This window comes from Rhea pennata, chromosome 2, assembly GCF_028389875.1.
Source record: "Rhea pennata isolate bPtePen1 chromosome 2, bPtePen1.pri, whole genome shotgun sequence".
Taxonomy (NCBI): Eukaryota; Metazoa; Chordata; class Aves; order Rheiformes; family Rheidae; genus Rhea; species Rhea pennata.
The window spans coordinates 132464898-132477920 of NC_084664.1; the positions used below are offsets into that span (position 1 = coordinate 132464898).

The following is a 13023-nucleotide window of genomic DNA, read 5'->3' on the forward strand; positions in this document are numbered from 1 at the left end:
TTTACAGAATTTAATTCTCTACAAAATAAAAAAGGAGGAAGGAAATAATGGACATGATATGTTACACACCTGTACTTAATTTATATTTAAAATTAAATTCATATCACATCTATTTTTGCATGAAGAAGAGGGACTTATTCATGGATTTTTTTTAATGTGTCAGTTCAATATGGCTATATCTTTGTTATTGTTGCTGTTAGAATAAAAGAACAAAATAAAAAACAGTAGCATGACTCCATGTACAGACACAAGTATGGATTTACAACAGTGCTTAAAGTGCTTTCTTATTTGAGGAGATACTTACACAAATGCTTTTTCATGCTCGTCTCCTTGTCACCATGTACTATATGCTTGTTGCTTGCTTTTATGTCATTTATAATATAGTGGTAGGGTATTAAGTTCATACTCAGGGTTTAGTATATTGTCATATAAAAACATCTGAAAACAGGAAAATGACAATTCTATTTGTGTATTATTACAGCAATTTGAAAATTTTATTAAATACCGAAGTGCTTCACTGTGTCATTTACTCTTTTGCTTCCAATGTTGCTTCAAGCACTATGTAAGTACAAATCATACTAAAAGCATATCCATCCTATTTTGGGGTTTTGGCTAGGAATATTTACTGGTGTCTTGCAGAACAGAGATTATTTTATGATCCCATGTGACCATTTATCTGCTGATACTGCAACATGTCTTGCCTCCAAAGACTGGTTTCCATGTGCACAGTTCACCAAAAGTCTAAATCTCATGAATATATACATTGTTATGTCTTGTTGTTAAGTGGCAGTGCTGGAATGTGACATGTCAAGTAGTATACTTTAATTTGCCAGTACCAGAAGTTGTGGGAGCAGCAGAAGCTGTGGCTTGACTGCCTACGAACAAGGGGTCCAAACAAGCCACTTTGGCTGCAAAGAATGAGTGGATACAGTGAAGGACTGCAAACAGGTTGGAAAACTCCAGCTCCTGGAAGTGAAAGCAAAGAGGTTAAACATGAAACAAAAAAATACATCACTAAAGTAATCCCATAACATGAATAGTGATTCGAACAGAATCAATTTTAATAGATTGATATACTTCTGCTAATCTGCCTGATAATTCTCCATTATAGGAACGTAGACATTGAGCTATGCCCACTCAATAAATAGTTGTATGAAGGCTAATATAAACACAGTTCTGAGTTAAATGCCTCCACAGAAATAACATCTGATGAAGGGGCAGGAAAGTGAATACCACATTTGCCCCCGTTATGTAGTCATATTGTCATATAGAAAGGGAATCCTATATCATATTAGTCTACCTATCTTTGGGCTACTACTGTTTATCCAGCATCTCTGAAAAGATCAGCAATGTTGAGTTCCAGGTTACATTTATCTGTCATGTCATTCCACACTCATATCTATTATCTAACCTGTTCTGACTCTTTAGTTAAAAAAAATGACATATTTTTCAACCAAGGCATATACTATCACATAATGATATTCTAGCCCATTTTTCAATGAGAGACTTACTGTTATCAGACCAAAAATAGGAACAGACTTTGAGGTTTAAAACTATTAGCAATACTAAACAAATCTATTTTTGTTTTCCTTTAATATACATTTCTTGATAGCTCTTTTTATCTGATCAATTAGGTCACAAGGACTATAGTCATTTTTAAGTTTTGTTCAGCATCATTTTTTGATGTTGAGCATTTAATTAACAAACACCTGCTGCACTTGAAAGCTGAGGTACATGAATACATACATGTGGTGGGTTGCAGTGCAGATTGCTGTCTTTGCTGCATTTATTCATTGCCTACAATTATTTTGTATTGTAAAATTAAGACAGTAACAGCCTATCTGTGATGCATTCTATTTGTCTTTCTGTCCAGTGGTGGTATTTCTAGGTTATCTAATAGCATGAGTTTTACTTGTTTGTTCACAAAATAATCATAAAATTGTAAATTCAACAAAAATTGCTGAATTATTCTAGATGATCTTAACTCTCATTTTTCTGTCTCTTGAGGTTTCCTGGAAGGTATCACTTTAAGTAACTCCTGGAGACGTTCATAAATCATTTACGTGCAAGTGCAAACAACTGCTTGAAAGCAAAAGGTTACATGTGGAGGATGTTCTTCAATGCAGCAAATGGGTGGAGTTTCATGCAACTTATTACAGTCTCAGCAGATGTTCTTTGGACATGCTCAAAATTTAATTTTTAATTGCCCAAAAGCTTCTTAAACTCCTCTAACTACCAATTTTCAAGAAAGAAGATAAGGCTTATGCCAACTTTCACATATCTGCTATCTGTATCTATATGAAAAAAATTTGTTTAGAGATGCTTTCATTTTTAAACACTGGGAGAAGTGTATTTTTACAACTACACCAGAGGGGCTTTTTTCCCCTCCTAAAATTTCAAAATAAGAAAATGTATCATAGATAGGAAAATAATGGAAATTCACAGATGAGAAAATAAGAAATTATGGAAGCTATTTCATAACGAAAACTATTAGTTATTGAAATTAATGCATTTTTCTGCTAACCCTTTTTATTAATATTAGTTATCTTTTGGGGAATATAAAAAATAAGGCTGAAGCTTTAGGATGAGCAAATAAATATTTAGTGGAACACAAATATTTGTGATATCCATTATGCATGTATTATATGCAGAATGATTGTATTTTCCCCCTTGTCTCAGCAGAACAAGCTGATTAAAAGTAACACTGTGGCTTTAGAATTGTTCAAGTCAATTAAGTAATCTTACTAGCTGGAAGTTCTTATGTACATCCTAATTATGGTTACTGGACACTGAATTTTCACAGTGAATTAGTACAATTATTATTATTACCTGTTATTACAGGTGTTTCTGCAACAGTAACACATTGGGAAGATCCATTGCTCAATGGGCCTTCAATGAAAATGTGTAAGGCAATAGAATATCCTCTAAAGACTCTACTGATTTACTATTATTAATAGTAATGATGTAAAGAGGAGCACTGAGAAAAGAGCATATGCTAGATTTGTGTTTGCCATGAAACTGTATTCCTATTTCAATATCGACATGTGTATAGTATGTGTACTGAATGAAACAGGGGACTCACTCTGTAATTAGAAACTGATTTTAACTCAGTATACACATTCAAAGAGATTCAAATAAAGGCTCCAAGTAATGTCAGCCTATTTAAGAACAGTTTTTTTTCCCCCTTTGTCACTCTGCTCACTAGCTAATCAAAATAACCAAATTCTGTGAAGTAGGTTAAAAAAGCTGATGATTTGCATCCTGACTGTGCAAGGCAGAAGTCTTGATGCCCTTGTAAATCATATCAGCTTCACCAGAAGTGGAGGTGTACCAAAAGAGAGAAAAGTGGCATTACAACATATGGCCACACACTGCTGCAAGCACCGTTCACATTGTAACTGGAAATGAAAGTAACATGGAACACGAGCAGACTGATCGGCGTGTGCTGGGCACGGGCAGGCCTGATTAATGACCGCAGCCGACCTCGCACGAGCCTGACTGATGGGAATGCAACCCATCAGGAACCGCACTTTCCTACGGGAGCTTACTGAACACATACGGGTTCCTGTTCATGGCTGCTGAGAGACAATGTTCTTGGTGCTTCTGTGCAGAACGTGCACGTTTAACCCCCCCCAGGTCTGCGCTACGGCCAGCAGACGGAGGAGAACCCACGCGCTTTTGTGCACGCCTAGCCATCCTCGATTGCGTTGATATGTCATTAATCAGCCGCTTGTCTGAATACGCTTTTATCAACCAGGGTGCTGCATATTGCAAACCCCACATCAAACTGAGTTTCAAAGAAATGGACAATCCCTGAAAAACCTGAAGAAATTACAAGGTCAAGACATTAAGACTGCTACTTGTAGGGGAAAAGCTGATGTGAATGCACAGAATGATAAGAAATGCAAACTTAAACCCCTTCTATTTTTCCATGCATAAGTACACAATTTACTATTATTCCAATTTCCAGACTGTTGTCTGTGCACATGACCTAAGACTCTTCTCTTCTAAGGATATCTGTGTTCCCTCTAGTCTTTCCAACCTATCCCTTGACCAAACTTCTTTCACCCAACATTGCTGTCATTGCGCTAGATGTTCCAACACTATTAATCTGAACACTCACTGTTTGCTAAGGAAAACAAAAGTCAGAAAAAGTTGTGAGAGAAAGAACACACAGAGGAGAGAAGTCATTGTGCATATTCTGAAGTGTATGGGATTTACAGTAACGTTCCAAAAAAAAAAAAAAAAACAAACAAAAAAAAAACTAGGCTGACAGGATAAAGTCACAAAAAAAAAAAAAAAAAAAAGAAAGATGAGAGTGATCCAGATCAAAAAAGTAAATTATTATTGCATGATATTAACGATATAACTGTGTAAATTATATATCTATAAATTCAAGTATTCATAATATTGTCAGAAAAAATATTTTCTTTCATCCACATATAAACCACTGATATGCAAAGACATCTGCTGTTTCATCAGAGTTGGCACTATCACAGTGTCTAGATATTAGCATTGCATCAGACTGGGAAAATCTGATTTTCAGATTCAAATCTAAAATTTGAATCACACACTTATGCAGTTCAGAAATCTAACCTGACTGCTGTCACTGCAATTGAGCCATCAATCTTTACAAAACCTAAGGATGTATACCTAAAACCCATTTAAAGCTGATATTCTCTAATTCAAAGAGTACTGTGAAGTTCACAGAAAAAAACCCTCCAGGCTAAAAAAAAAAAAAAAAAAAAAAAAAAAGTATTAAATTAAAATAAGTACTTCAGTCTGGAAAAATGGTGCAAGCATAGATCAGGATCCTGTGTAACAAACTAGAAAGTGGTCATTCTGTACAACAGTAACTCAGACTATTTGTCTTATTTTAGATTAGATTTTGGGACAAGATAATTTCAAGTACAAATTAAGTGCCACTGCATTTGTATTAATACTAAATCCTTTAAAGTTACATCTCTTCCTTTGCTGATAAACCTGTTTTGTTCCCTATGTTCAAATGGCCAAAAGTATGACTAGACCTTCACCCTGATGTACTGATTTAAGTATTTACCTCCATTTTGTAATGCTCAGCCTAGGGGGTCAGCTAGTCTGTGAAGGAAAGCTGGTCTGATGTAGCATAGCTTTGTGACCTTGGCTGAGTTTTGCTAGGAAAATTGTTAAGTTGTGAAAATGCCCTGAAAGTTCAGAAAGGCAAAAACATAGACAGAAGTCTATTTTTGACTATCCTTTGATCATGTAAAACAAACCATGCTTTGTTTTGCAGTGCACAAATATAGGTACATTCTTTTGCTCAGTACAATTATGTACGTTCACCACTTTTCTAATTTACTGGGCACCAGATCCTCTTCATTCTAATGAGACACCAAAACTTTTAGTTCACAGAAATTATTTATTTGTGCATTTTCTTACAAAATTCAAAAGGAAATTGCATGCAAGAAGAAAACCTGTAGTGATTTCATACATATACTGCGAGGTTTGGGGACCTATCTGCATTAAAATAGAATCTCTTGTAAATTGAAGATACTCTGCATTTTTGTTAGAAAAGAATCAAAACAGTTTCCATTGCAGTGGTCCAACACTTAGCCTGCTATAACTGAAGAGTACAGGACCCTCTGCGTTTAATACGATCCTGAGATTGCATTACCTTCCGGAAGCTGCTGTGATGCTGGAGAGACATTAGTGGATCATTAAACTTTAGTTAAATATGTAGGTAAATAGACAGCAAGATCCATAAATTAATCCCTTTCTGTCTTATAAAAGAGGAATAAGCTCTGCCCTCCTGTCTGTCTTTATTTTCCACCCAAACCTAACAGTACAGTAAGGGTGAAGCAAAGGGTTGGAACCTCTAAGGGGTATCAGTAATTAATGTTGCCCCAGAGTGTTTTTCTCCTCCGAAATCACTTAGGCTTTGCCTTAGAGTCTTTCAAAGTTAGGTGGTTGCATCCAGGCACCCTGCCATGGACCCACTGGTGTTATCTATGGTAATTAATGTTCAGATTTTTAAGCGTAGAATTGAAGTCTATAAAGAAACATATAATTACTTATAGAGAGGCCAAAAAAAGCATTAATACAAAGCTTCTTTAGAAAAATAAGCAGAGTTTTCAGAATATCTGAGAGAATAAGGCAAATATTTAATTACGTTAAGTAACTTAAATGAAAAGTAGCATACCTGCTAAAGCTGTAACTAAATCTATAACATATTGTGTATCTCAAAGCATGCCACTTTGAATTTGGCTAAGTCAGCCAGCCATGAAGTGCACTGTTAAAATCTTTGGCAGCATTATATAAATGTGAATTCTGTGAAGGAATTTCTATCACTACTTAGGAACGTAAACTCTGTTGGTAACTCTACTTTTCCAAAACTACATAAAAAACAAGGCTGACTTTTCTGATGAATGAATGTGGTTCTACATCTTCTGTCAAAAAGTATTTTTCTTTAATTCTTCTAACATTCATACCGGTAGCTCTGTATATTCCACTAGAATACAGGGGAGATGTTGGACAAGCATGAAGATGGTATGGCTAACATTTAAAATGTCATTGCATAGTTATTTAATTTTTCATAGGTAATGCCCACCTACAGCTTTGAATGTGTTCATAGAACATTAACAACTTTATCCAGATTTGGGATCAAAATGTAATAGCTAATCACATTGACATTCTTCATTCTCCAGATGATAAAAAACGTTCTAAGCCTAAAGGATATTCTTGCACAAATAAAGCATACCACAGTCACACACCTCAGGGATAGCATCACGAGATACCAAAGACAGCAGTGCTGCACACAAAGGAAGAAGAGAAGCATTTGGATCTTGATGAGATAATTTGTATCTTTACAGGAAGAAAGCATACAATGAAACTAACATCAATTTTTTTTAAAAAAAATAAAATCTGTGACTGGGCCATTTCACATTTGCAGAGTGTGACTGAATTATTGTGCATCAAATACATTAACACATCCTGTTAGTGTTATAGCTGCAACTCAGAGAGAGGTGAAAACAGGCCTGGGAGACAAGAAGAACACAAGTCTCAAATCACGCATGCATACCCCATAGCATGTTATGCATAAAGCATGTTATTGTTAATGATGAAGGGCAAAAGGTAACCTCACTACTAATTATATTAAGCTGTAGCATAGTTATCTTCCTCCTTACTGCTGGGGAATGCAACAATGAAGAGCCCTTATAAGTTGGGCAACAGCTTCTTAGATTTTGGAGTTGTTCTCAGGTTGTGAGCTCTCATTTCAATATATTCTGATTATGCTCCATATAACATAGCTGGGAGAGCCAGGAAAATTATCTTTAACTAAAAGGTGTTACCTTATACAACCCCTTAAGACAGTGGCACACCAAGCTGTACAGTTTGCAGAATGGCATTTAACAGGTGATCAGAGCTATGGCTATGAATATTCATCACAGCCTTTAGCGGATGTTTTAGAAAATCTCCATCATCTAATTCAAAAGAAGCCTGCTTACAGTATGCATGAAATCTGACTTTACAAGCATTTCCGAAAATTTGATTAACATTTCTTAATGACTAGAGGGTTCCAAAAATACCAATGTCTCCAGGTATCTGACAGTAGTAATGTCCAAAAATATGAAGTCTAGGTTGTACCACCTCCTCTCATGCTTAATAGTACTTTAAATACATGAAAGGCTCAGTGGATGCTGATGAAGCTTACTCAAAGAATTTTAAAGTGACTGAAGGTGAAAAAATATGACCTCAAAATCTTTACACTCATTTTACAGCCAAACTTATCTATATTTCTTAGATTAAGCAACATATGATATATATAAACAATCTGGAATAGATAAAAGTGCTCACTAGAAGTGCTGCAGCATCTTCCAAAGTCAACATAATGTGACATTCTTTGGTCATTTTCTGATCGATATGCTTCAATCATGAAGAAAATGAAAAAAGCAACAATTTTTTATTTTGAATTTGATCAATAAGAAAGTATGAACCCATAACAAAGAGAAGCAACTGCAGAATGGGAGAGCACATTAATCTCGATGCTAATAAGTTTGTATAACTTCTGCTTGCATAAGATGAAGGTACAATTTCTACCTCATTAAAAGCTAAAAGAAATCTCTTAGAAATAAAGTTCTATTCAGTGTGAGTGAGAATAACAATAGGTACCGTGAACTTACAAGGATATCTCAAAGGCATTGCAGATTTAAATTAAAAATAATTAAAAACCAAAGATGAGAACTCTAGTATTTCTTCAAAATATAGATTTTGTACTATGCATTGTGTTTAACATATTAAAATAGGTTTAATTTTACTGAAAATAGAAGCATTGTCTCATTCTCGGAGTTCTAAGAAAATATTGCATCATTAACTCATAAAATCTTATATTTACATAATGACAATAGGAGACAGATAACACAAAAGTCATGATGAATTTCATCTTCAACTGTACTTAGGAGCATGATAAAAGTTTCCAATTATTTACTTAAAAGAAAATCATCCTCATGACATTAGATTGTCAAGCTATAGTGTCTTATTAGGAAAGAAAAAAATGTGTACAACAATTTTTAAAGGAAGAAATAAGAAATTATTTATCTTGAGAGGTAGTAAAACATGAAAGTATTGAAAACTACCTTCCACCACTCATCACTGCTGTTGATTTAACGGGAACTTTTACATACTTTTAATGTACTGATATAAAATTAAAAATCAAATAAATAGCTGTTAGGTAGAAAAATATTACTAAACATAAAGGGATATGTAGAAAGGAAAAATAGCTGATTAATGTTCATTAACTATTTTTATCTCACAGCTTCCCCAATTCAACACATTTTATTTAACCTACTTTATCATGCTGATAACATCTGAGTATTATGATACAAAGGCACATAGCCCTTTTAGCAACAATTTAATAAACCATTCCTTTTTTGCTTTGAGAACCCTACTGTTACTACATTTGTCTCTGACACAGACAAGAAAATTAAAATAGCAAATGCTTCATCAGAAGTGAGGCTTAAAGATGGCCAAGGAAAAACATTTAAGTTTACACAAACTTTGAGATCCTAGTCAAAAACACCTAAGATTCAGACTCTAAGGTAGTTTCACTTATCAAAAGTCTGAGGAGATCAATTTTCCTCACAAACACTGGGACAGTAAATGCCCTATTCTCAAGAGATGTCAGTCAAACTAGTCATAAACCTCTCAGTGTGACTTTTTTCAGAAATTAATTATCGAATCAAAAGCACAACTGAAAATAATCCTTTTCTAATTTTGAATTTGACACAGACACAAAGCTTCTGTGACAAGTAAGGGGATCAGTGCTTATTCCACATCTTTTTACTCTAAGAAATAAAAATAGGTTTTAAACTCTCACTCTTTTCTGTCCACATGCAGACTTAAGGATATATTTTGCATTGGTTCCTTTGCATCTAGGAAGGCTATGAATGCAGGGTAAAAGAGAGGAGATTCAAACTCCTAGCCATTTTATCAAAGGGAGAAAAAAAGTGACTTGGCAAACATGCATAAAACCACACACAGTGAGTCTTTTTGTCTGTTTGTTTACTTTAAAAACACTTTAACCTATCAAAAATCTGAAAAAAATCAATTCCATTGTGCAACAATTCAGTCAGTTTTCCTTGACAGTTAATTCTCTGACTCCACACATTAATTTAAAAGTTTTCAGTAATTTAATTTGATTTACTTCTCCTTTTTCTACCAGCTTGGATAACTGCTTTTAATGCATATTGACTAAAACGTACAAAGAATGCATTGTTTTTACCTTTGCTTCAATTTGCTTAGTATCTAGGTTTTGGAACAAAAATTTGATTTTGCTCTTCCCATCATCTGAAGAACCTTTGAGCTGGGAAAACTTGTACCTCCAAAGTACAGCCTAGAGGAAACAAAACATACACAATCAAGTCAGCATAGTTATTATGGAAAACTATATTAGAAAAAGTGGATCTCCTTCCACAGGACTTTTTAATCCCCATATGGTGCATAATTAAACCAATTATGTGCTATCCTATCCCTCTCATCGCATGGATGTATTACACTTTGACAGTGTCTGATTCAGATCAGTCAGAATACCTTTGTGAAACATACTCTGAAATACCTTTAATTCCATTTAACCCTGATCAAATATACAAAAAAGACGGTTAGTAAATTTGTCATGCCCCAAAATAAGGATTTTTTCACTGCAGATCTATGGATTCTGAAGTGCTAATTTGTCACAGAAGTCCCCTCTTTTTATTTCCATAGGAATAAAAAAATCTAGTTGTATTTACATTAAGGGCATATAAAATTTGAAGTAAATATATATTTTAAAGTGATAAAATAATAGAAAGAAATCCTATAATAGGAACTCATTTTGAGTTTACTTAAGAAAGATCTGAGAATTTGAGAAGATCATTAATTCTAAATATATTAGTGGCCATTCAAATCAATATATTATGAATCACATTGTGTCTCTGAAGAAAAGACTGATGGCTCCACAGAATAAACATACAATTAATAAAATATTCAACTGGCTAGAACAAAGGTTTCTATGTTTGTTATATCTAATGTAAATGGATATAGACAAACTACATTTTAAATTCCGCTCTGACTTTAGGAGAAAAGAGCTATTTTTTTCTTGTAAGTAGTTGCAGTATCACTGAAAGATATCTTTTCTCCCACAGGTATATTTGAAGTAATAGAATTTTTCATTGTGATTTCAGTGATATTTCACATAATTATACAGTCATTCTCATTCATACTATGCTGCTACTTTGAGAAGATATTAATTTCACGGGCGTCGGACAACATAAAAACTTAAGGCAGGGCAGGAAGTGCTGTTCCATTTTTTTTGTCTAATGGTCTGTAAATGAATTCCTCTCAGTAGCTCATCTGTGCCCTTTGACTATATGGTTAACAATTTAGGATCTAGTTGAAATTAAACAGAATTCGAAAGAGGTGAAATTCTCAACTTTCACAAACCCGCGCAGGTCCCTTTGCTTCAGGATGTCTTGATTTCTCTTACTAATGGGTTGACAAAATCTTTTACTTGCACCAAGCTAAATAAAGTTATCTATGTTTGTAACTGTCTTAGTAACTTAAAGAGGAAAAGAAAGGACAGTATCTTAACTGTGCATTAATACAAATGAAAGAACTGAATATGACAAATGGAGCCCTTCGCCTCGGCATTATTGACATGAAAGTTTGTAACTGTATATAACAAAAAACATCTATATCCTGATCAAAAAAATAAAATTCTAAGCTCTTCATCACTTTCATTCTTTGTGTTTAAGTAACAGGTAAGCTCCTATCCACCATAAACAGAATTAAGAACATTATTTTAGACATTTAGAGGAATTTGCCTATTTATCATATTTGTTGGAAAAACTGCTGTCCTGAGTACACCAATCTGTGCTACAGAAAATAGAATAGCTTCTCCCATCTTTAAGTGTGTGCAATTCTTTTCACTTTTTTGGATCAATTACATTTACTTATGTCCTGTAGATAATGAGTTAAATAAAACAAAACCAAACAAGCCAGCCTACCATTCAGGTGACTGTACTGCTTACCCACATTGTAATCACCTTTTTTACAGGTCCATGTAACTTGTAACTTGACAAAGCTCATCAGAAACTCACGATCATTGCCTTTTTGCAGGAAGGGCAAATCTATTTAAGCATGCCATTTACCCTTTGAAAAATGTAAAGGGCAATGACGGTCTCCTTATCTCAGAACAACAACCACAGAAATGTGCTATCATCTCTCTCTTCTCAACATTTGAACTATCGTGCATGCTGAGAAGTCACAATGTATGGGGAGGCCAGGGGTTAGGATCTAAGATGGACAGGCAAAGTCCCAGGGTACCTGGCTCTATTCCCAATTAGATTATGTCTTTGTGCAGCCGAAGGATGCACGGAACTGCAGTAATTTTGCACTACTCTCATAGCTTTGCCCCTTGTTTCATTCTTAGTGAATAGAGAATGATAGTCACATACAATCGCAAAAAAACGATTCAGGAACACTCTTCAGTTTATGCATAACATCGGGACTGGAGATGCCTGCCTAGCAATGGCACTTACCGAGTACATCGCAAAATCAGGCCTATAGTGTGGAGGGGAAAAATCCTTCCTGAGACTATACCCAACAAGATAGCACTTTTTCCATCAAAGTAACAAAATGAGAGTTCAACAGGATACTTAATAGAGATTATTATATCCTCTTCATCTACAGCGTAAGGAATAAAAATGCCATTGATAATTTAAGTAATTACTTCCAAATGTAAGTACTATCTGTTTCCTTTGAGTGGTCTTCAACAAATTGCACACATTTTTCTCATAAATGTCCACATGAAGAAGAGCTCTATTTGCAAAAGTAAGTGAGGGGAAAATGTGGTGAGCTGTAAGTTATTAAATCAGGATTACAAAGTATTATGAACGCCCAAACTTGTCGTCCCAGCTACTTCTTTTGTAGCAAGGGAAGAATTTCTGAAGGACAATTGCTCGCACAGGATTTGAACTGGGAGGAATACTGATTCACTCTGCTACACTCTGGATTCAGAAGTACTCTGTGGTGATCACTGGCAACAACTACTATTGAAGATCACTATCTCACTGTCACCTACAAAGGAAACCTAAGGACTAGCTTAAACCAGGTATCCAAAGTCTGGATAGCTAAAGTTAGGCGAGTCAGTTAAGCATATGCCCAGTAACAATCAGTTGATTCCATGTCTGCTGCCTAAGAAGGTGAAGTGCTGTGTCTAGCTAGAACCACACTTATGTAGTAGATACACCCAGTGATGCAGAATGCTGTGACTTGGCAATTAGATTACTCTTTGAAAATACAGTATTTTGGGATTCCCTGTGTTACTTCATTTTCTGTTTTCTGTTCATCATTCAGAGCTGTGCAGCTACAGCAGTGACATAATCACATCAGATGCAGTGTTTCACCTGCTGCTACGTTTCATGGTTCCCAGTTTTGGTGTCACAGTGCTCAGTGTGCTCACTTTTTTGAATTCTGACGTTAAAGGCTAATTCTCCTGTATTTAAAAAATAA

General features: G+C 34.9%; 1 protein-coding gene across 2 annotated transcripts in view; it reads right to left on the reverse strand.

Moving 5' to 3' along the window:
• Nucleotides 1-659: 659 nt before the first annotated feature.
• The window catches only part of SNTG1 (syntrophin gamma 1), a 156912-nt gene continuing 144548 nt past the window's right edge, over nucleotides 660-13023 (reverse strand). Inside the window, exons 16-17 of one of the 2 annotated variants that reach the window (XM_062568242.1) lie at nucleotides 9758-9868; nucleotides 660-966 (exon numbers count right to left, since the gene is read on the reverse strand). In XM_062568242.1, coding sequence (XP_062424226.1) covers nucleotides 808-966; nucleotides 9758-9868 — 270 coding nt within the window. In that variant the 3' untranslated portion in view covers nucleotides 660-807. The remainder of the gene's footprint in view (nucleotides 967-9757; nucleotides 9869-13023) is intronic. The other variant, XM_062568243.1, reaches the window with a different exon arrangement.